We start from the raw sequence: 21,227 nt of genomic DNA on the forward strand, positions 1-21,227 counted from the left end.
TTTGGCGTTTGCATTTTCTCGCATTCATTTCCTCAGAGTGAGGAGGAGGAGGAGGAGGAGGAGGAGGAGGAGGGAAATAAAGAAGGACGTAGAGAGGACAGGAAAGTGGGCTGGTGTTGATGGACGTAAGAGAGAGAGAGAGATTCGAAGGTAAAAATAGGAAGAGGTAGGAGGAAGGAAAGAAAAGGAGGAGGAGGAGGAGGAGGAGGAGGAGGAGGAGGAGGGCAACGTAATGGAAAGATGAGGAGAGATGAGAGAAGAGGAGGAGGAGGAGGAGGAGGAGGAGGAGGAGGAGGAGGAGGAGGAGGAGGAGGCGATGGTCGACACTTGAACTTTCTTATTTGTCAACATCACTGCCAGATGCAGGACCAGTAATTATTTCCAAGCAAGATAAAACGGCTTAAATCTCCCTCTGGTTGCCACACTTTTTACTATTATTATTATTATTATTATTATTATTATTATTATTATTATTATTATTATTATTATTATTATTAAAGTAATCTTTTATTCCTTAGGAAAAGGACTACAACATGTAAGCTTGCTACACACACACAAATACACACACACACATATATATGTGTGTATATGTATATTTATAACTATATATCTACTAAGGAACGCATTCAAAAGTTGTCGAAACAACAAACAAAAAACTTAAATCGTGGATATCAAACGAAATGGAAATTGTGCTCGTCGCTGAATACAAAACAACATGAATATCTGAGACGAGATTACGCTTCCCTCTTCCATTAGGGCATCTTTCTCTTGATGTAAGACAGGCCTCCTTGGTGTCATTCAGAATATATTTTGAGATTCTGAGAGCCAAGAGTTCAGAGACAGGTCTCCTTGGTGTCATTCAGAATATATTTTGAGATTCTGGGAGTGAAATATCCAGGGACAGATCTCCTTGGTGTCATTCAGAATATATTTTGAGATTCTGAGAGTCAAGAGTTCAGAGACAGGTTTCTTTGGTGTCATTCAGAATATATTTTGAGATTCTGGGAGCCAAATATCCCCGGACAGATCTTGGTGTCATTCAGAATATATTTTGAGTTTCTGAGACTTAAGAGTTCAGAGACAGGTCTCATTGGTGTCATTCAGAATATATTTTGAGATCTCTTGGGAGTCAAAGAATATATTTTGAGGGACAGATCTCCTTGGTGCCATTCAGAATATATTTTGAGTTTCTGAGAGCCAATTGTACAGAGACAGGTCTTCTGATGTCATTCAGAATGTATTTTGAGTTTCTGAGAGCCAATTGTACAGAGACAGATCTCCGTGATGTCATTCAGAATGTATTTTGAGATTCTCAGAGCCCATTGTACAGAGATAGGTCTCCTTGGTGTCATTCAGAATGTATTTTGAGATTCCGAGAGCCAACTGTACAGAGACAGGTCTCCTTAGTGTCATTCAGAATATATTTTGAGATTCCGAGAGCCAACTGTACAGAGACAGGTCTCCTTGGTGCCATTCACAATATATTTTGAGATTCTGAGAGCCAATTGTACAGAGACAGGTCTCCTTGGTGTCATTCAGAATATATTTGGATTCTGAGAGTCAAATTCCAGGACAGTTCTTGGTGTCATTCAGAATATATTTGGCAATTCTTGAATCAAGAAGGAAGGTTGAAATTTCTCCTTGGTGTCATTCTGAATATAGTTTTAGACTCTGGGAGTCAAGAAGGAGGGAAGAGGTCTCCGTGGTGTCATTCAGAATATATTTTGAGATTCTGAGAGTTTAGAGTACAGGGACAAGCCCCTTTAGTCATCCTGAGAGTCAAGTATCCAGAGACAGGTCTCTATGGTGTCATTCAGAATATATTTTGAGATTCTCAGAGCCAGTTGTACAGGGACAGGTCTCTTTGGTGTCACTCAGAATACGTTTCAAGATTCTGAGAGCCAAGTGTACAGGGACAGGTTTCCTTGTGTCATTTAGAATATATTTTGAGATTCTCTGAGCCCAGTGTACAGGGACAGGCCTTCTTGTGTCATTCAGAATATATTTTGAGACTCTGAGAGCCCAGTGTACAGGGACAGATCTCTTTGGAGTCATTCAGAGTATATTTTGAGATTCTGAAAGTCAAGAGTTCCAGGACAGTTCTTGGTGTCATTCGGAATATATTTAGCGATTCTTGAGTCAAGAAGGAAGGGTGAAGTCTCTTTGGTGTCATTCTGAATATAGTTTTAGATTCTAGAAGCAAGAAGGCAGAGGCGTCATTCGGAATATATCTGAAGACTCTTGGACCTGAGATGGCAGTGACATGTGTCCTTGCTATTATTCAGAGTAGTCTTTTTCAACAAGAGAGGCCCGTTGGACAAATAACACACACGAAAGCGTTGCAGAAGGATAAAAGAGCAGGGCTTATCCCAAAAGGAGCAAATAGCCAGCAGCATATTTTCATCATACATTTTTCTTTACCACTGTTCTCCCCCCTTTGGAATTCTTTTCCAGCTTTTGTTTTCCACAAGAGGCCCAGCTTAACATATTATGTAAATTTCCATGTTTATTTTACGCCCAGACCAGTAGGAGAAAAAGATGGAAAACGAAGGTTTTCCGCTAATTCCAGGGGCCAACGCAGGTCACTGCTAGCTCTTGTACGAGTGGGCAGCGAGAAGGTCCTTTGAGCCAATCTTCGTGACGTCGTGAAACGTCGAAAGGATCCGGACTTGGTGTCTCGAGCCTCTCGTATACTACCGTCATTTTTTATGGATCGAGTATGTGTGTTGTACAGAAATAAGAATAACTATGAAATGAGAGAGAGAGAGAGAGAGAGAGAGAGAGAGAGAGAGAGAGAGAGAGAGAGAGAGAGAGAGAGAGGTTTCAGCTACCAAGGATCAGTTTAAAAAAATAAAAATAAAGAGGCAAAAAAAAAAAATCATTCTTCTGTCATTCCTTCTCTCCCTCCTTCCGCGAATATAAATGTTCCTTTCACGCCGAGGAACTGAGAAAAAAAGGGAAAGAAAAAAAGAGAGAGATTAATACAAGAAAAGAAAATAAAAAAATGATCTGTGATCATCTTCAAGAAACGGTTCCAGAAGGAAAGAGAATGAAAAGAAATGAAGAAAGTAATAATACGACGGGAAAAAAAAAAATTTCTCTACCCAGAAAATAATTGATAGATGTCTTGCCTATTTCAGAAACTGTCAGATCTGACCCATTTCATCCAAACGTGCCTCTGTGTTTAAAATTAAACAGAGCGGAATAGAATATAGAATTTAGGCCAGAGCCCAAGCGCTGGGACCTATTTCATTTCTCTCCCACGAAAATAATTGATAGATGTCTTGCCTATTTCCAGAAACTGTGTTTTTCAAAACGTGCCTCTGTGTTTAAAATTAAACAGAGCGGAATAGAATATAGAATTTAGGCCAGAGCCAAGCGCTGGGACCTACGAGGTCATTTTCTCTCCCACGAAAATAATTGATAGATGTCTTGCCTATTTCAGAAACTGTCAGGTCTGACCCATTTCATCCAAACGTGCCTCTGTGTTTAAAATTAAACAGAGCAGAAGAGAATATAGAATTTAGGCCAAAGCCCAAGCGCTGGGACCTACGAGGTCATTCAGCTCTATAGGGGAAATCGACATTAAAAAGGTTTGACAGGTGTAACAGTGAAAGAGAGGGTGGAAAGTCATAAGGAAGAAAGGGAATATGAACGGAGGGACAGTAAAAAGGAATGAAAATGGTTGCAGCTAGGATCCGAGGGAAGGCTGCAATGACCCTTAAGTAATGCCTACAGTGCACCACGTGAGGTTATTGACAGCACTAATCCCACCTATGGGGTTTAAAATGAAACCACTCAGTTATTATTAATAACCCTAAGAAATTAATGAAGAGTGTTCATTTGCATTACTACCCTAAAACAATTCACCTGGCATTTTCATATTTCATTCATATTTTATCAACTTATCTATTAATTTATTAAATCATCTTTCTTCTCTTCTAATAACTGATCTCTTCTTTCTTTATTTCCTATTCTCTTCTGTGACTTCTTTCTAATGAACACCAAATTCATTGGAAGCTTGAATTTCAAGTCAGTGGCCTCTTTGGTGGGCTTGTTCCGAATAATAATAATAATAATAATAATAATAATAATAATAATAATAATAATAATAATAATAATAATAATAATAATAATAATAATAATGGTTAAGGAATCCACAATGGTGTAGGTGTAAATATATTTTAAAAACATGTACAAAACAAGAGCTTTCGAGAACCTGTTCAGTCTCAGAGACTGAGCTGAGAGGGAGAATCGAGAAGGTTTTTGAAGGCTCTCGTTTTGTTTAAATTTTCATTATATAGTTACACCTACGTCACTGGGTTTCTTTACCATTTTAGTGACTCGTGTTATTGTGAGATTTTTATTATTAATAATAATAATAATAATAATAATAATAATAATAATAATAATAATAATAATAATAATAATAATAATAATAATATCTACACGTATTACTTTTTCTGAATGACAAATGACTCGTTAAATTCAAGTGACACCACCACTTGCAATCTGACATGATGCGTTTGCCAAATCTTTTGGAAAGTCAGCATCAACCTCTCTCTCTCTCTCTCTCTCTCTCTCTCTCTCTCTCTCTCTCTCTCTCTCTCTCTCTCTCTCTCTCTCTGAAATATCCTTTGGGATATTTCTGCACCCCCAGGGCACAGATGGATTCAAAAGAATTCCACTTTATAGACAAAAATTTCCTTGGCAATATTTCACTATATCTTTATTTGGAAAAATTATTATTATTATTATTATTATTATTATTATTATTATTATTATTATTATTATTATTATTATTATTATTATTATAAAATAATGAACATCCAGGCCAAGTTACAATTCCTAAACAGGAAAAGATAAATAAAAGCTAATAGGGAACATACAACTCAAAAACAAAATGAAAGATTTGCAAAAACAAAAATAAGGAAACTAAGGAGAATGAAAAACACTGAATACTCGACACTCCAACAAAACTAAGATCTGATTTACTACCAATTACTAATCTGTAACCGTAGTGGATGGATTCAAAAGACGTAACTTTCTAGACAAAAATTTCCTTGGCAATATATATTGGAAAAAATTATTATTAGAGAGAGAGAGAGAGAGAGAGAGAGAGAGAGAGAGAGAGAGAGAGAGAGAGAGAGAGAGAGAGAGAGAGACTTCAATATCAAAAGAATAACTTCAGAAAAATGGGAATGAGAGTTGAGAGAAATAAGGAAAAGGAGAATTATATAGGGAAGAATAACTGATTTACAGAAATACTGAAATCTGCCACTTTCAAGAGAGAGAGAGAGAGAGAGAGAGAGAGAGAGAGAGAGAGAGAGAGAGAGAGAGAGAGAGAGAGAGAGGCACGTAAATATCAAAATAATAATTCTGAAAAATGGAACTGACAGTTTAGAGAGAGAGAGAGAGAGAGAGAGAGAGAGAGAGAGAGAGAGAGAGAGAGAGAGAGAGAACTTAAATATCAAAATAATAAATTCTGAAAAATGGAACTGACAGTTTAAAATGAGACTGAGAGTTTAGAGAGAGAGAGAGAGAGAGAGAGAGAGAGAGAGAGAGAGAGAGAGAGAGAGAGAGAAATTTAAATATCAAAGGAACAACTTCAGAAAAATGGAAATGACAGTTTAAAGAGAGAGAGAGAGAGAGAGAGAGAGAGAGAGAGAGAGAGAGAGAGAGAGAGAGAGAGAGAGAGAGAGAGATTTAAATATCAAAAGAACAGCTTCAGAAAAATGGAAATAACAGTTCCAAAAGAGAGAGAGAGAGAGAGAGAGAGAGAGAGAGAGAGAGAGAGAGAGAGAGAGAGAGAGAGAGAGAGAGAGAGAGAGGAGGGGAAAGGGTTTTTACGCCACAGTTATTAAGGTTATCCACCTTATCGAATTTACACGGCCGTCGAGATGGATTCATTAGGAACATTGAGTTAGCATCATATGTTGCGGGTTGGCTGGGAACTCCCCTAACACCCCTCCTTCTCTCTCTCTCTCTCTCTCTCTCTCTCTCTCTCTCTCTCTCTCTCTCTCTCTCTCTCTCTCTCTCTCTCTCTGCTAAGCAGTATGGTGTCTCAAACTTCAGGATTTTAGGTATTTGGAAGATTCTAGAGATTTTTCCATAACTAGACAAAGAGGAACAATCAAAGAGGAACGAACAATCTGATACACTTATCACAGTGAATTAGTTCATGGAAAGAGAAGGAGAGAGAGAGAGAGAGAGAGAGAGAGAGAGAGAGAGAGAGAGAGAGAGAGAGAGAGAGAGAGAGAGAGACCCATACCAGATCTCAAAGGCACTTCGTACCCAATACCCATTCCATATCTCAAAGTCACTTTGTACCCAATACCCATGCCAGGTCTCATTGCACCCAATACCCATGTCAGATCTAAAAGTCACTTCGTACCCAATACCCATGCCAGGTCTCAAAGACACTTCATACCCAATACCAATGCCAGATCTCACATCATTGCTACCAGCTTCCATTGCAAATAGAGGCAGGGTCAATATTATAAACGAAAGCCTCGACGAGGTAATGGAATTAATCAATAAGTTATCTGCGGGTGTTTCATCATTGAATATGACTGTTGGCTGCCCCAAGGTTGCTCTCTCTCTCTCTCTCTCTCTCTCTCTCTCTCTCTCTCTCTCTCTCTCTCTCTCTCTCTCTCTCTCTTTATGAACTAATTCACCGTGATCAGTTTATCAGATTGCTCCTAAAATATTCTGCCTCCTCTTTGATTATTCATGAATCACAAAACAGAGAGAGAGAGAGAGAGAGAGAGAGAGAGAGAGAGAGAGAGAGAGAGAGAGAGAGAGAGCCTTTTTATATGGTTTTCTGTGGCTCATAACCTTCCACACTACAAGAGACGACAGGTGGCGAAGCTTCTTAATGGATATTGAAGTAATTGCAGATTGCTGTTAAGAGGAATTACTTTGCTTAGGAAACATTCAACAGCAGAGCAAATGCCACTTCAATCCTTTAAATCTAGCAAAGACAAGAGAGCCACTTGAATATATATATATATATATATATATATATATATATATATATATATATATATATATATATATATATATATATATATATATACAGTGGGTCAAGTAAATTAACTTAATCTGGGAACACGAATAACAAACGAGAATTCTAAACCCGAAACATCACTGAACTTCAAGATCTCAAAGCCTGAACAGAAAGACGTCATTACATAACATAACAGAACACAAAAGAACATAACATAACATGACATAACAAAGATATGATAGCAATCAGATTGCAAGGCCTTCATAAACAATTGGATACCTATTAAATATTCCTAATTTATTAGTTTACCATCAATCCACCTGGTAATTAATCAACTGTGGTGACTCACAAAAGTGGGAAAAGGTATGGGGGGTTGGGGTAGCACCCTCATCCCAAAAACTCTCGCTGGGAACCAGGACAGAAACCAAGACATGAAAGTGAAATTTTAGGACGCAAAGGGTCAAGACAGTGAACCAAATTACCGAGTCGTCTTGTCAGGACGAACGCTGGGGCATAAATAAAGCCGAGGCTGTTTTCCGCTGCCGCCTACAGCCTCCTCCTGAACGTGACAGCTTCCATATACTCCCATCCTCCTCCTCCTCCTTTCCCCCTCCTCCTCCTCCTCCTCCTCCTCCTCGTCATCATCATCATCATCATCATCATCATCTCCCCATTTCCATCTGAGCCGACTCTTACATTAACCTCTAACGCGACAGCCTACTTCAAGTCGCTTTCAATTTAAATATTCTCTCTCTCTCTCTCTCTCTCTCTCTCTCTCTCTCTCTCTCTCTCTCTCAAGTGAAACGTGGGGTCATTCTCTTTTTAGTAGTTTTCTTTATTTTTTTTACTCAGAAAGAGAGGGCGCCCAATTCACCTGCCGTTGCTTTGATAAACAGTTCTCTCTCTCTCTCTCTCTCTCTCTCTCTCTCTCTCTCTCTCTCTCTCTCTCTCTCTCAGCTCTTCGTTAGAGTCTAGCAACTCTCTCCGACCGGCCAATGAAGAGTTAGAGGAATTTATTTCTGGTGATAGAAATTTATTTCTCGCTATAATGTGGTTCGGATTCCACAATAAGCTGTAGGCCCCGTTGCTAAGTAACCAGTTGGTTCTTAGCCACGTAAAATAAGTCTAATCCTTCGGGCCAGCCCTAGGAGAGCTCTAACTCAGCTCAGTGGTCTGGTAAAACTAAGGTATACTTAACTTTCTCTCTCTCTCTCTCAGTGAAACGTATGCTCATTTTCCTTCTAGCAGTTTTCTCTATTATTTTACTCAAATCTCATTAAGACCTTTCGTTGCTTTTATAAGGGATTCTCTCTCTCTCTTTCTCTCTCTCCCCTCTCCTCCTCCTCCTCCTCCTCCTCCTCCTCCTCCTCCTCCTCCTCCTCCTCCTCCTCCTCCTCCTCCTCCTCCTCCTCCTCCTCCTCCTCCTCCTCCTCCTCCTCCTCCTTCTTCTTCTTCTCCTCCTCTTTCGAGGCCTATTATTCTCCATCCGCAACCTGCACCCACTTCATAGCTGCTACCGGGCGATAAGTAGATTTTTGGCTGTCATCCACCGCCGGGCTCAAACTTCGTGTGAACTTCGACTGCGGTCCATTGTTGCTCGCCGGGTCTGCCATTTCGCATATTTGGGACCCGACAAGGACAGGGATCAGCGAAATATGCATCTGTGAGTGGTCCTTATCGTTCTCTCTCCTGTCCAGATTAAAAAAAAAAGAGAGAGAGAGAGAGAGACGGGACGGGAAGAGTCTTAGAATTATTATTATTTTTTTTTTTTTTCTCGATTCACAACAGCAGAGGCTGACGAGGGCTTGGCAGAGTTAATGAATAGATGGATAAATTTGCTGGGTTGCTTTTATGTAGTAATTTTGGTGAGGTCAGTTATGAAATGAACTAAATTTGCACTCAAGAATGCATCACATAGCTCCTTCCTTAACAAGATAACAATTAGCACCTCACAGTGATAATGTATATTCGCTTCCTAAATTAATTATATTTATGAATACATAATTACATAGGCATATAAGCCCATATACATATACATATATATATATATATATATATATATATATATATATATATATATATATATATATATATATATATATATATATATATATACATATCTACATATATATACATATATATATTAGAAACAATCAACACACAATCACGTGTGGAACTGAAATAAAATTTCTGACTCACATCAGGATTGAACCCGGGTCTTTCAACTGAAAGGCAGGGCGCTGCCCACTAGGCCATACAAGCCATAAAAGAAGTTGGAACCTGAGTGCCACTGCACACAAGGAATTACCCGGGCAAGCTAACTGCTTGCATACCAGCGTGTTTTTCCAACTTCTTTTCCGACTCGTATGGCCTAGTGGGCAGCGCCCCTGCCTTTCAATTGAAAGACCTGGGTCTGATCCTGGTGTGAGTCAGAAATTTGCATATGCTTAGCTTCAAGAAGTATATATATATATATATATATATATATATATATATATATATATATATATATATATGGAAATGGAATAACCTGAATGTAAAATTTAAAAAAGGCGAAGCGCTGGGACGTAAGAGGTCATTCAGCACTAAAAGGGAATTTGAGAGGAATGAAAAGGTTTGAAAGGCGTAACAGAAGGAAAACCTCAGAGCAGTTGCATTATGAAGCGATTGTTTAAGAGGGTGGAAAGCAAGATGGAAGAAAGAGAATATGAACGGAGGTACAGTAAAAGGAACGAAAGGGGTCGCAGCTAGGGGGCCGAAGGGACGCTGCAAATAACCTTAAGTAATGCCTACAGAACCCCCTAGCGGCCCCCCCCAACACCCCCAAACCCGAAAAAAAATCTAAAGAACTGCTTAGCAAATGGAAATAAATTTAGGAATGTGGACGTGACAACGGTGCTTCCCTAGGAGATAAATTTGCTCTCTCTTCATGCAAGTCTAAGAATTTAAGTATTTCAAGATACTGGACTGTCTTTGTTTCTTGATTTTCTTTAACCTGGTCTGATGTCAGAGATTGTAATCCTACGAAAATAATGACCTAGAGTATTATTAACTATTGAAAAATGCATGGAATAATTGGACCGAATATATATAAAAAAAATCCAATTCTGGTTATATATATATATATATATATATATATATATATATATATATATATATATATATATATATATATATATATATATATATATATATAACTAATTCACGCTACTTCAGGAATATCCCCGGGAATTTTTAAGTGATAGATGGATCGGTTCCAGCGGTACGATCCATTTATCGCTTAAAAATTCCCCTTCGATGATAATTCCCCATCGGGGATATTCCCGAGGTAACGTGAATTAGATATTAAATATATATATATATATATATATATATATATATATATATATATATATATATATATATATATATATATATATATATGTCCCAAAAAGTTCTTTCAATTCGTTAGTCATGCTGTCATCGACGGTCCCAAATCAAGTAATAATTAACAATTAGATAACTATTGCAAATAAGACTCACGATTGATGCGACAGCTTAGCTTACCTGCAAAAGAAAGAAAAAAATGAATGAATAAAAATCGACACAGATATAAAAATATATGACACAAAATAAATCAACAAAACCAAATCTCATTCATCAAACTATTTCTTATCGTAACAGGAAGTAGAGAACGCAACTTCTCCAGATTTTTGTTTATATTATCATTTTTCTCATGAAACACAACCGTGACGCCATTATTGCGTCACTGACACGTCAGAGTTACGTCACGGCTCTAAATCTCTCTCTCTCTCTCTCTCTCTCTCTCTCTCTCTCTCTCTCTCTCTCTCTCTCTCTCTCTCTCTGCAGAAACCTTGAAGACAAACAAGTCGTGGAGATTCGACCTCTACTGATCACCTTTAATAAGTGTACCCTTATCTGAGCCTAAAGACAATAGCATCAACAGGAGAGAGAGAGAGAGAGAGAGAGAGAGAGAGAGAGAGAGAGAGAGAGAGAGAGAGAGAGAGAGGCTTTTATATATACCAAGCAATCAGTCGACTATGGCAGCATCAATGTGCAGTACTGTAAATGTGTCTCTCGCTGTCGAACTTCTCCAAAGTTCCAGAGGTCCCTTTATTCCTCACACTGTTGGACTGTGGAACAGCCTCCCTACTGAGGATGTCGGGCAATTGGAACCTCGAAAGTTCTCTTTGTGTTTCATAATTCACTTACTTTTTTTTTATCTGTTTATTTAATGATGCTTTGTTATTATTTTTTTCTAATAAGTGATCTCTTCTGCTACTTATTTCTAATGAACACCTTAATCTTTGGAAGCTTGAATTTCAAGTCAGTGGCCCCTTTGTGGGCTTGTTCCAAGTATGAATAGGGCTCTTCTCAATAATAATAATAATAATAATAATAATAATAATAATAATAATAATAATAATAATAATAATAATAATAATAATAATGGGTTGCACTCAAGGTAGGAAAAAGTATGGCGGCTAGGGGCTGGAGACCTCATCCTTTAAGTTAAATTGGAATTCTCTCTCTCTCTCTCTCTCTCTCTCTCTCTCTCTCTCTCTCTCTCTCTCTCTCTCTCTCTCTCTCTCTCTCTCTCTCTCTCTCTCGACTAAAGGGAGACTTAAAGGCACGGCAAAATACCCACAGAGCCGTTTAAAGTGCCAACTGGTGGCTCCTGACACTGTTAAAGAGAACGCAGTTCAGGAAGGCCCCTGAACGGTCCCAGGTGGTGTCGTTTTGTTTAAAACCTTAAACCGAGATGTACCACTGGGTTCCCGGTCCACCTTTAACTAGGGAGACCGTGCCTTGGAAGTGCTGGGAACTGCTGGGAACTGCTGGGAACTGACTGGACCAGGAATGTCAGTCGTCTGTGAGAGGGGGAGGTATAAACGATCACTATTCTCACAAACAAACAAATGAAAGGAAAAGGCCTATAAAGGTGATGGTTGTTTCCGGTCCTTTAAAGCTAGCTACTTTCTCTCTCTCTCTCTCTCTCTCTCTCTCTCTCTCTCTCTCTCTCTCTCTCTCTCTCTCTCTGTTCGTAGCTTGGCCTTAGAGGTGGTCTGGAATTATCGGAATCATTTGTATAAAGTGTCTGTTTTGGGGAAGTGGAACAAATGTCATCATGACATTAAGATTTCTCATAAATATATGCATACATACATTCATATATATATATATATATATATATATATATATATATATATATATATATATATATATATATATATATATACACTCTCTTTGGAACTCAATAAAAACCAGTACATTCACGACCCGACCAAATCCGTAAGCTTTAGGTGAACGCAAACCTCCGCCAAGGATCAGCAAACCAGCGCCACCCCACAAACTCACTAAGGTACTTACCCATAACTACAGGAGGTCCCTCCCAAAATCTAACGACTCTTGTCAATCACGAGGTCCAATGTTTGTCAAATGTTCGTCTAAATACACGCACAACTTTTAGGGCAATCTTGCTCAAGAGACAATCAGGAATTGCAAACTCGAGGGTCAACAAGGTTGGTTAGTCCATCACCCTACTGAATTTGAGAACATGGAAAAAACATGGGCAATAAAAAGTCAACCATTATGTTTGATTGGCGTTTCCAAGGCCTATATTCGGGTACACTTCATTATGAAATTCAGCCTTCTCATTATTCTAAGGAGAGAGAGAGAGAGAGAGAGAGAGAGAGAGAGAGAGAGAGAGAGAGAGAGAGAGAGAGAGAGAGAGAGAGAGACTTGGTCAGTTACAAGAGAAGTTAAATTTAATATAATAGATAGGCAGAAGAACAGGAAGTTGTCTGGATGTTGTGAGAGAGAGAGAGAGAGAGAGAGAGAGAGAGAGAGAGAGAGAGAGAGAGAGAGAGAGAGAGCAAGCACTTATAATAGAAAAGAAAAATTAAATTAAATACAAGCAGAAGAACGCAAAACTATCTGGATGCGTATGTGCGTGTACTTGTATGCGTGTGTGTGTGCGTGAGAGAGAGAGAGAGAGAGAGAGAGAGAGAGAGAGAGAGAGAGAGAGAGAGATGAGCAGGCCAATGTATACATCAACTCAGAGGACACATGACTGTGAGGTCTCCCTCAGGGCCATTCAGTGGTTCGGGGAAAAATGAATAATGCATCTCCGGAGGACTTTCTGCAAAGGGAATTTATGTGGGGATAATTTGAAATCAGGTTTCTCTCTCTCTCTCTCTCTCTCTCTCTCTCTCTCTCTCTCTCTCTCTCTCTCTCTCTCATCCATCCAGATAGTTTTGTGTTCTTCTGCTTGTCTATTTTATTTAATTTTTCTTTCTTTCTCTCTCTCTCTCTCTCTCTCTCTCTCTCTCTCTCTCTCTCTCACACACACACACACATACACACGCACAAACACAAACTGACAGAATTTCCTGAATATCTGTCCGGCTAAAGAGAGCAAAAAAGTTCATAAATCTCTCTCTCTCTCTCTCTCTCTCTCTCTCTCTCTCTCTCTCTCTCTCTCTCTCTCTCTCTCTCTCTCTCATGTCAAGATGGAATCGTAACTCCAAAATAGACTTGTGATTACTACAGGCGATACCAAAAGCGTTTTAAAGCCAACATTAAAATATTTTTTCGTCCCCTACCAAAGAAATTCTAATATCAATACTAAATATTTGCTTCAATATAAAACAAGTAAAAATTGCGCCCGAATTCTTCGGCGCAATCGAGTTTTCTGTACACCGTATAATCAAGGCCACCGAAAATAGAGTTATCTTTCGGTGGTCTCGGTATAATGCTGTGTGAGCCGCGGCCCATGAAACTTTAACCAAGGCCCGGTGGTGGCATGTCCTATATCGTTGCCAGAAGCACTATTATGGCTAACTTTAACCTTAAATAAAATTTAAAATAAACTAATGTGGCTAGAGGGCTGCAATTTGGTATGTTTGATGATTGGAGGGTGGATGATCAACATACCAGTTTGCAGCCCTCTAGCCTCAGTAATTTTTTAGATCTGAGGGCGGACTGACAAAGAATTGTTATTACAGTAAAACGAATCTGTATGATTCATATTCACCATTTTAATAAGTAAACCAGGTGAACGGTTTATCATGATTAAGCTTAGAATGATTAAGCTTTCTAAGAAAGAATCATTTTTTAGCAAAAAATATTAAAAGTGCTTAAAAAACGAAGGGGTATTTGTAACACAAATCGAGTGTTGTCTGTCATGTATATAAATCAATAAATTGAAACACTGTCTATATTCAGAATAATTTAAGATATCTATCAAACACAAAGATTTTGTTATTGTTATTATTATTATTATTATTATTATTATTATTATTATTATTATTATTATTATTCAGGAAAGCATTTATAAACTGATGAATAGGACCACAAAGAAATCAGGTTACCGGATTTAGAAAAATTCCTTGTATTCCCGTCCATTTGTCTGTCTTACCGTTCGTTATTTCCTTCCCTTCTCTCTCTCTCTCTCTCTCTCTCTCTCTCTCTCTCTCTCTCTCTCTCTCTCTCTCTCTCTCTCTCTCTCTCTCATTAAGCATATCTGAGTGACCTAACACGCCATATATATGCAACGAGGTCCAATAAAGAAATCATCTTTATCTCCTTCTTCTTCTTCTTCTTCTTCTCCCTCTTCTAACCCATCTCTTTTCCTCCTCCTCTTCCTCTTCCTCCTCCTCCTCCTCCTCTATTCCCATCTTCCCTTTAACTTCATCAAAATCTTTCTCCCTCTTTCTTCTTCCTTTTTGGAGGAGGAGGAGGAGGAGGAGGAGGAGGAGGAGGAGGAGCCAGCTCCAACGCCTCCTGATAATGGGGCGTCTCCAAAGAATGCCGCTCGGCGATATTGGACCACCACAAAATTTGCTTTCGAATTCAAATGGAGATTAGCGGAGTCACTCACTCTCTCCGTCCTCCTATCGCTGCCCCCCCACCCCACAAAACCCCTCCCCCCCACACACCCCCCCACGTCTCCTGATTTCCCTTTTTCTCTCTACCTTGAGCTAAGGCGGCGGGACATCCTGCCTGGGACAAAAGATGAAGGAAGGGTTGGACAGCCATCCAGGAGTCCAGTACGCTAAGTAACCGTCTTCCTCGCGACCTTCCTTCCTTCCTTCCTTCCTTAGGAAGCAGCGCGGAGGGGGAAGCATCCTTCTGGGACAAAAGAACATCCTTGAGGGACACGAGTCGAGGAAGGAGAGGAGTACGCCGCGCCGCGCGCGGCAATTAATATGATATGCGGGAGAGGGCCGCAAACGCTTCATAAAACTCCGATAAAAAGAAAGCGAGAGAGAGAGAGAGAGAGAGAGAGAGAGAGAGAGAGAGAGAGAGAGAGAGAGAGAGAGAGTGTGTCCGAGGAGCTATTGTTATTCGCTGACGCCTGGTTTCGGGGCGAGAGGTAGTAAAAAACGGCGAGCGAAACCCGTAGACTTTCTTGGGAGAGAGAGCTTCTTAACCGGTCCCTTCCATCATCATCAACATTGCTGTTCTTTTCTTCTCTCTTCCTGGAGAGAGAGAGAGAGAGAGAGAGAGAGAGAGAGAGAGAGAGAGAGAGAGAGAGAGAGAGAGAGAGAGAGAGAGGTGGGGACTGAAATATAACGAGAGATAGTCAAATGAACAAAAACTATATGGGATGAGAGAGAGAGAGAGAGAGAGAGAGAGAGAGAGAGAGAGAGAGAGAGAGAGAGAGAGAGAGAGAGAGAGGTGGGGACTGAAATATAAAGAGAGATAGTGAAATGAACAAAAACTATATGGGATGAGAGAGAGAGAGAGAGAGAGAGAGAGAGAGAGAGAGAGAGAGAGAGAGAGAGAGAGAGAGAGAGAGGTTGGGACTGAAATATAAAGAGAGATAGTGAAATGAACAAAAGCTATATGGGATGAGAGAGAGAGAGAGAGAGAGAGAGAGAGAGAGAGAGAGAGAGAGAGAGAGAGAGAGAGAGAGAGAAGTTGGAACTGAATTATAAACAGACACAATACAATGAAGAAAAACAGTATGGGATGAGAGAGAGAGAGAGAGAGAGAGAGAGAGAGAGAGAGAGAGAGAGAAGTTGGAACTGAATTATAAACAGACACAATACAATGAACAAAAACAGTATAGGATGAGAGAGAGAGAGAGAGAGAGAGACTCCATCAACTTGTCTTCCACAACGCAAGCCATTTAATCAGCAGGAACACAAAATAAAAGCCAGCTATTATCGCAGACGCAGCGTTTCGGCAGGCCCGCCGAAAAGAGCGGACAGCCATTTAACATTAATAGGAGTCGCCACGATACGAATTTAAAACCGGATGAGACACTTTTAGCAGGGCCATTTGCAACGAGGAGAAAGCCACTACTCCATTCTCTTTGCGTTTTGTTTTTGATGCGGTGGAATGGTTAAGGACGCCCGTTTGAATGCGGGCGTGTGTGTTTTTGTTTTTCAATTCGTGGTGGCTTTCGTTGAAGCGTCTGGGGTCTATGGGAGGCAGATAGGGGCTACGGTAATGTAATGTAATGATGGTATTCGTTTCATTTGCTTTGAAATGAGAATGATGATTAATAGTAATAACTCTTCGGCGTTTCAAAACATTCGCATTTCTCCTTCTGTCATTTCAGTGGGATAAATAATAATAATAATAATAATAATAATAATAATAATAATAATAATAAACTCTTGGGCGTCTCAAAACATTTTCATTTATCTTTAATAATAATAATAATAATAATAAACTCTTGTGCGTCTCAAAAATTTTCACTTATCTTTTCATCATTTCACCGAGCATGATCAATACTTGGACGGGTGGCATCAATCAGCCCAACAACCCTTCGGCAAACTAGCTACAGAAACCATCGTTGGAGGCGTGGGGCTCGCGTCCTCACTCGACAAACGCAATGCAAAAGAAACCCAAATATCGCAAGAGAAATCCTCATTTACTCATTGCTCGTTCTCTCGACCGTATTCGAAGGCGCACAAACGCACAAACGAGAATTGTACATTTTTTTATTTTTTTTTTCTCTCCTATTTCATACCTGGTTGAATTCCATCTCCGCGAAATGTAGACCCGACTCGGTGTATGGAGTTTGGCTGAAGGGTAATAATGATACCCATCTTTTACCCACGAGAGAAATGGGGAGAGAGAGAGAGAGAGAGAGAGAGAGAGAGAGAGAGAGAGAGAGAGAGAGAGAGAGAGAGAGAATATAATAGCGTGTGTTAGAGAGAAGAAATAAATTGAGAGAGAGAGAGAGAGAGAGAGAGAGAAATAATGAGAGAGAGAGAGAGAGAGAGAGAGAGAGAGAGAGAGAGAGAGAGAGAGAGAGAGAGAGTTACAAGGAATTACAAGGATCAGAATGTCTCGAAGACTTATCACTCCATCCGAAGAGGAGACATCATGTACTCACTCATCTCTAAGAGCAGGTTTTACAGTTCATTCACAGCGTTCTACACATAATTTTGTCTATCTTCCTTTTAAACTCTTCCTCCACACTGTTGCTGTTGACAACTTCTGGCGGCAGTTTATTCCCTGCGTCACATATCTCGTCTGTGAAGAAGTTCCCACAACCAGACGTGCTGTCTCTCTTCAGTTCTAATCTCCATCCATTATTCCTTGTCTTTGTTATTCAGTATTTTGAATGTTTCCACGAGTCGTCCTCGCAGTCGTCCTGTTCCCAAGCCATACACGTTCAGGCTCTCTACTCGTCTTTGGTAACCTATTCGCCTGACGGATGGAATTAACTTTGTGGCTCTTGCTTGTACCCCCCTAGATCTAATCTATTCATGTCCTTTCTTAGCGCTGGTGACCAAAACTGTACTGCATATTCAAGATGAGGTCTAACTATGGATGTGCAGAGCTGCAGAACCGTCTCCTTGTTTCTGTATCTGAACTGCCTAGTTTCTGTGTCTTCTTTTCAGCTTTTGTGCAGTTTTGTGGATTTTAAGTCCTTGGTAATAGTGATTCCAAGGTCTCTTCTTGTTCTACACTATTTATGTCATTCCCAATCAGCATGTAGTTGGCATGAGGTTGCTTGTTCCTATTTGGAACACTTTACACTTATCCAAGCTGAAAGGCATTTGCCATCTTTTTGAGAGAGAGAGAGAGAGAGAGAGAGAGAGAGAGAGAGAGAGAGAGAGAGAGAGAGAGAGAGAGAGAGAGAATTATTTTTTTTTTGTTTTTAATACACTATCTTTCTGTTCACCACAGATTACCAAGTTACTAATACCATGGCAAAATATAAGTGATGACGGGTCACAATGAGGAGTTATAAAGCCACCACTCCCAGTGATTTCATTCCTTTAAATAGAAGTTGTAAATCGAACTTTCAGTAATATTTCTATTCAATTTACGAAAATAAAAACAAAATTAAAAATAATGTTCAATTTTGAAAGGATCAAAATTAAGATTCACGAGTAAATTTTCTGTTTATAACAGAATTATAAATGGCTGGTTCCTAGCATGGTACAATTTTTTTTTTTTTATTCAGAATCATGATTAAAAAATTAAAAATAAACCTATTGACTGAAAGTCAACGACATTTCCTCTCCGTAAACAAACAAAACAAGTACAAAAATGCGCCGAAGAAACTTCGGCGCAATCGAGTTTTCTGTACAGCGTATAATGCTGTATGAAACTTTCAGCCAGGGGATCTGGAACTCTTAGCCTCGGCACGTGAAACTCAGCCACGGTCCGGTGGTGGCCTCAGGCCACGGTCCGGTGGTGGCCTCAGCCACAGTCCGGTGGTGGCCTGTGTTGTCGGTACCTACAGCAGTGCCAAATGTACGATTATAGCTAACTTTGACCTTAAATTAAATAAAAACTACTTGAGGAGGCTAGAGGGCTGCAATTTAGTATGTTTGATGATTGGAGGGTGGATGATCAACATAACAATTTGCAGCCCTCTAGCCTCAGTAGTTTTTAAGATCTCAGGGCGGACGGGCAGAAAAAGCCGGCACAATAGTTTTCTTTGACAGAAAACTGAAAATAAAACTCCTGATGATCAGGTCATATTCATTTTGAATATCTGAAAATGAGATCATTACTTCAGCGTTTATTACAAAACGAAAAAGTTGGGTCCATTCAGTTGAAGTTGTTAAAAATCAGAGAATATCAGAGAATAAAATCCATTTTTTTTAAATCACGAATTACACAATTTAACATTCCGGATGTCCACGACATAAAAGTTTTTCTTTAAAAGATTTTTTCCTGTCAGTCATCCACCTGTCAAGGTATTAAAAACTCCATTCTTGAGAAATTAATATTACATCTCATCAATTGCAAATAACTACATTGAAAAGGATTGGAAAGGATTCAAAACGTTGTTTAATTCTGTTATTATAACCCTCGTTTAGTCCATTGTTAAAAAATATTTTCCATATAGAAGCCAATTTCAAACTGGGGATAATATATACAAAATGCAAGCAATTATATTCTAAATTTCTGGATGTTACTGCAGAGAAAAATTCCCATTTAGCCATCTGGACACGAAAATCAATGCCTAAATATCAGTCACTCTCTTTAACAGCTAAAAAATTCAACTGTAAGCCCCGGAAATACAAGTAAAGTTACCATCTTAATTCCCCGGAACAGAACTTCACATTTCTTCCTCTCGTTAAACGAAATAGTTTCTTCTCGAGGAAAAAAGATTCACGGAGAAATCCAGTGTTCAACAACGAGAGACATTTTCAGTGATCTCTGAATACTGTGTGGGATTGGAGTCGGATTGGCCCGGGGCTCTTTGAGTAAAGAAAATATAAAAAAAAATAGAAATTCCCCTCAGCACAAAAACAAACGAAAAATGTATTCAGTTCCACAGAATGATTGTTATCGAGTAAATACTGCCGATGTTCAGCCATTATATAGTCCACAAGAGAAACTCTAACCCTTCCTGATTAGCTGACAGATTGAAACACACACACACATCTTCCAGTGAGTCCTACCGTATACATCTTCCAGTAAGTCTTACCGAATAAAGACTTGAAAAAAAGTCCCATTCTAACCTCAAAAGTCTTACTTTTAAGGAGCGTGTGACTGGGAATTCGTGAATGCCTTAAATAAAACAGTGACGCTTTTTCTCGTATCCTTTGCAGGAAGGAGGAGCTATTTGCTTAAAGAATTCGATAGCGAGGTTAATAGGAAGGACCACTTAGCTAATGACAAACATTTTCCCCTAATACTGGTCCCTTCTTCTCTTGGCGAATGGACGGGTTCACAAAAATAGTGGACATGGTTTTCTACAGGTGATTAAGCAATGTTATGTATGTATGTATGTGTGTGTATATATACAAATGTATATCTATATGCAAATATATATATATTGGTTTGTACCAGATAGGTACAGCCTTACAGTTTCTCGCCAAGTTTTCAGGAATGAGGTTGCTAGCCCCACGCCTTTCTCCTTAACCCCAGAAAACACTATTAGCCATTAAAACTATGCGGACTAGCTGGTAGTATATACCAGAAACGAACTACAGACCTAGCAACGATAGTAAGAGAGAGAAAGTGAGCCATTGCTACATCCATACTAGACTTATTACTTCTATGCTCGGATTATGACCAAGTATGATAGCTTTTAACCTATACTGATTTTAACCTTTGACCCCATGATTAGTGACCTTCAATGCCCTTTTGCAAACTGAAATTTCAGCGAAGATGGCTTAAGAGCATTTACGTGATTTGTCATTTAAAATGAAGCAGAAACTTTAAATCGTGCAAATTAAAAATAACCCCATTTTTGACCCCCAGAAAAAACTAAGATGGGGTTCTATATAACGAGTCCAGTTTTGAAAAACCAAGAATCTGGAATATTCCGAATCGTTTCGGTTGAGTGAGCGAACTGTTCCGGGGTGTTAAGAAATGCAATGAAATGTTAAACTATAATCTTTTAGATTACTTAGATTTTATCCTTCAGATGTTGATTATTATTATTATTATTATTATTATTATTATTATTATTATTATTATTATTATTATTATTATTATTAAGAAATTCACACTGTCGTGTTAAGTTTTATATATATAATTATATAGATCATATGAATAAATCTTTTTCATATTAATACAATTTATTTATATAATTGTGGATTTTTCCTATTATTATTATTATTATTATTATTATTATTATTATTATTATTATTATTATTATTATTATTATTATTATTATTATTATTATTATTATTATCACTTCTAAAAAATTTACCAGACACGCCGACAACGACCAACGTTGTTTTTCTCAGAGCTGAAATTTAATCTTGATAAATATTCCTACCGT

General features: G+C 38.8%; 1 protein-coding gene across 1 annotated transcript in view; it reads left to right on the forward strand.

Moving 5' to 3' along the window:
• The first annotated feature begins 240 nt into the window (after positions 1-240).
• The window catches only part of LOC136830879 (GATA zinc finger domain-containing protein 21), a 41,444-nt gene continuing 20,457 nt past the window's right edge, over positions 241-21,227 (forward strand). Inside the window, exon 1 of the mRNA XM_067090851.1 lies at positions 241-319. Within this exon, the coding sequence (XP_066946952.1) occupies positions 241-319 (79 nt within the window). The remainder of the gene's footprint in view (positions 320-21,227) is intronic.

Source organism: Macrobrachium rosenbergii, chromosome 47 (assembly GCF_040412425.1).
Source record: "Macrobrachium rosenbergii isolate ZJJX-2024 chromosome 47, ASM4041242v1, whole genome shotgun sequence".
NCBI lineage: Eukaryota > Metazoa > Arthropoda > Malacostraca > Decapoda > Palaemonidae > Macrobrachium > Macrobrachium rosenbergii.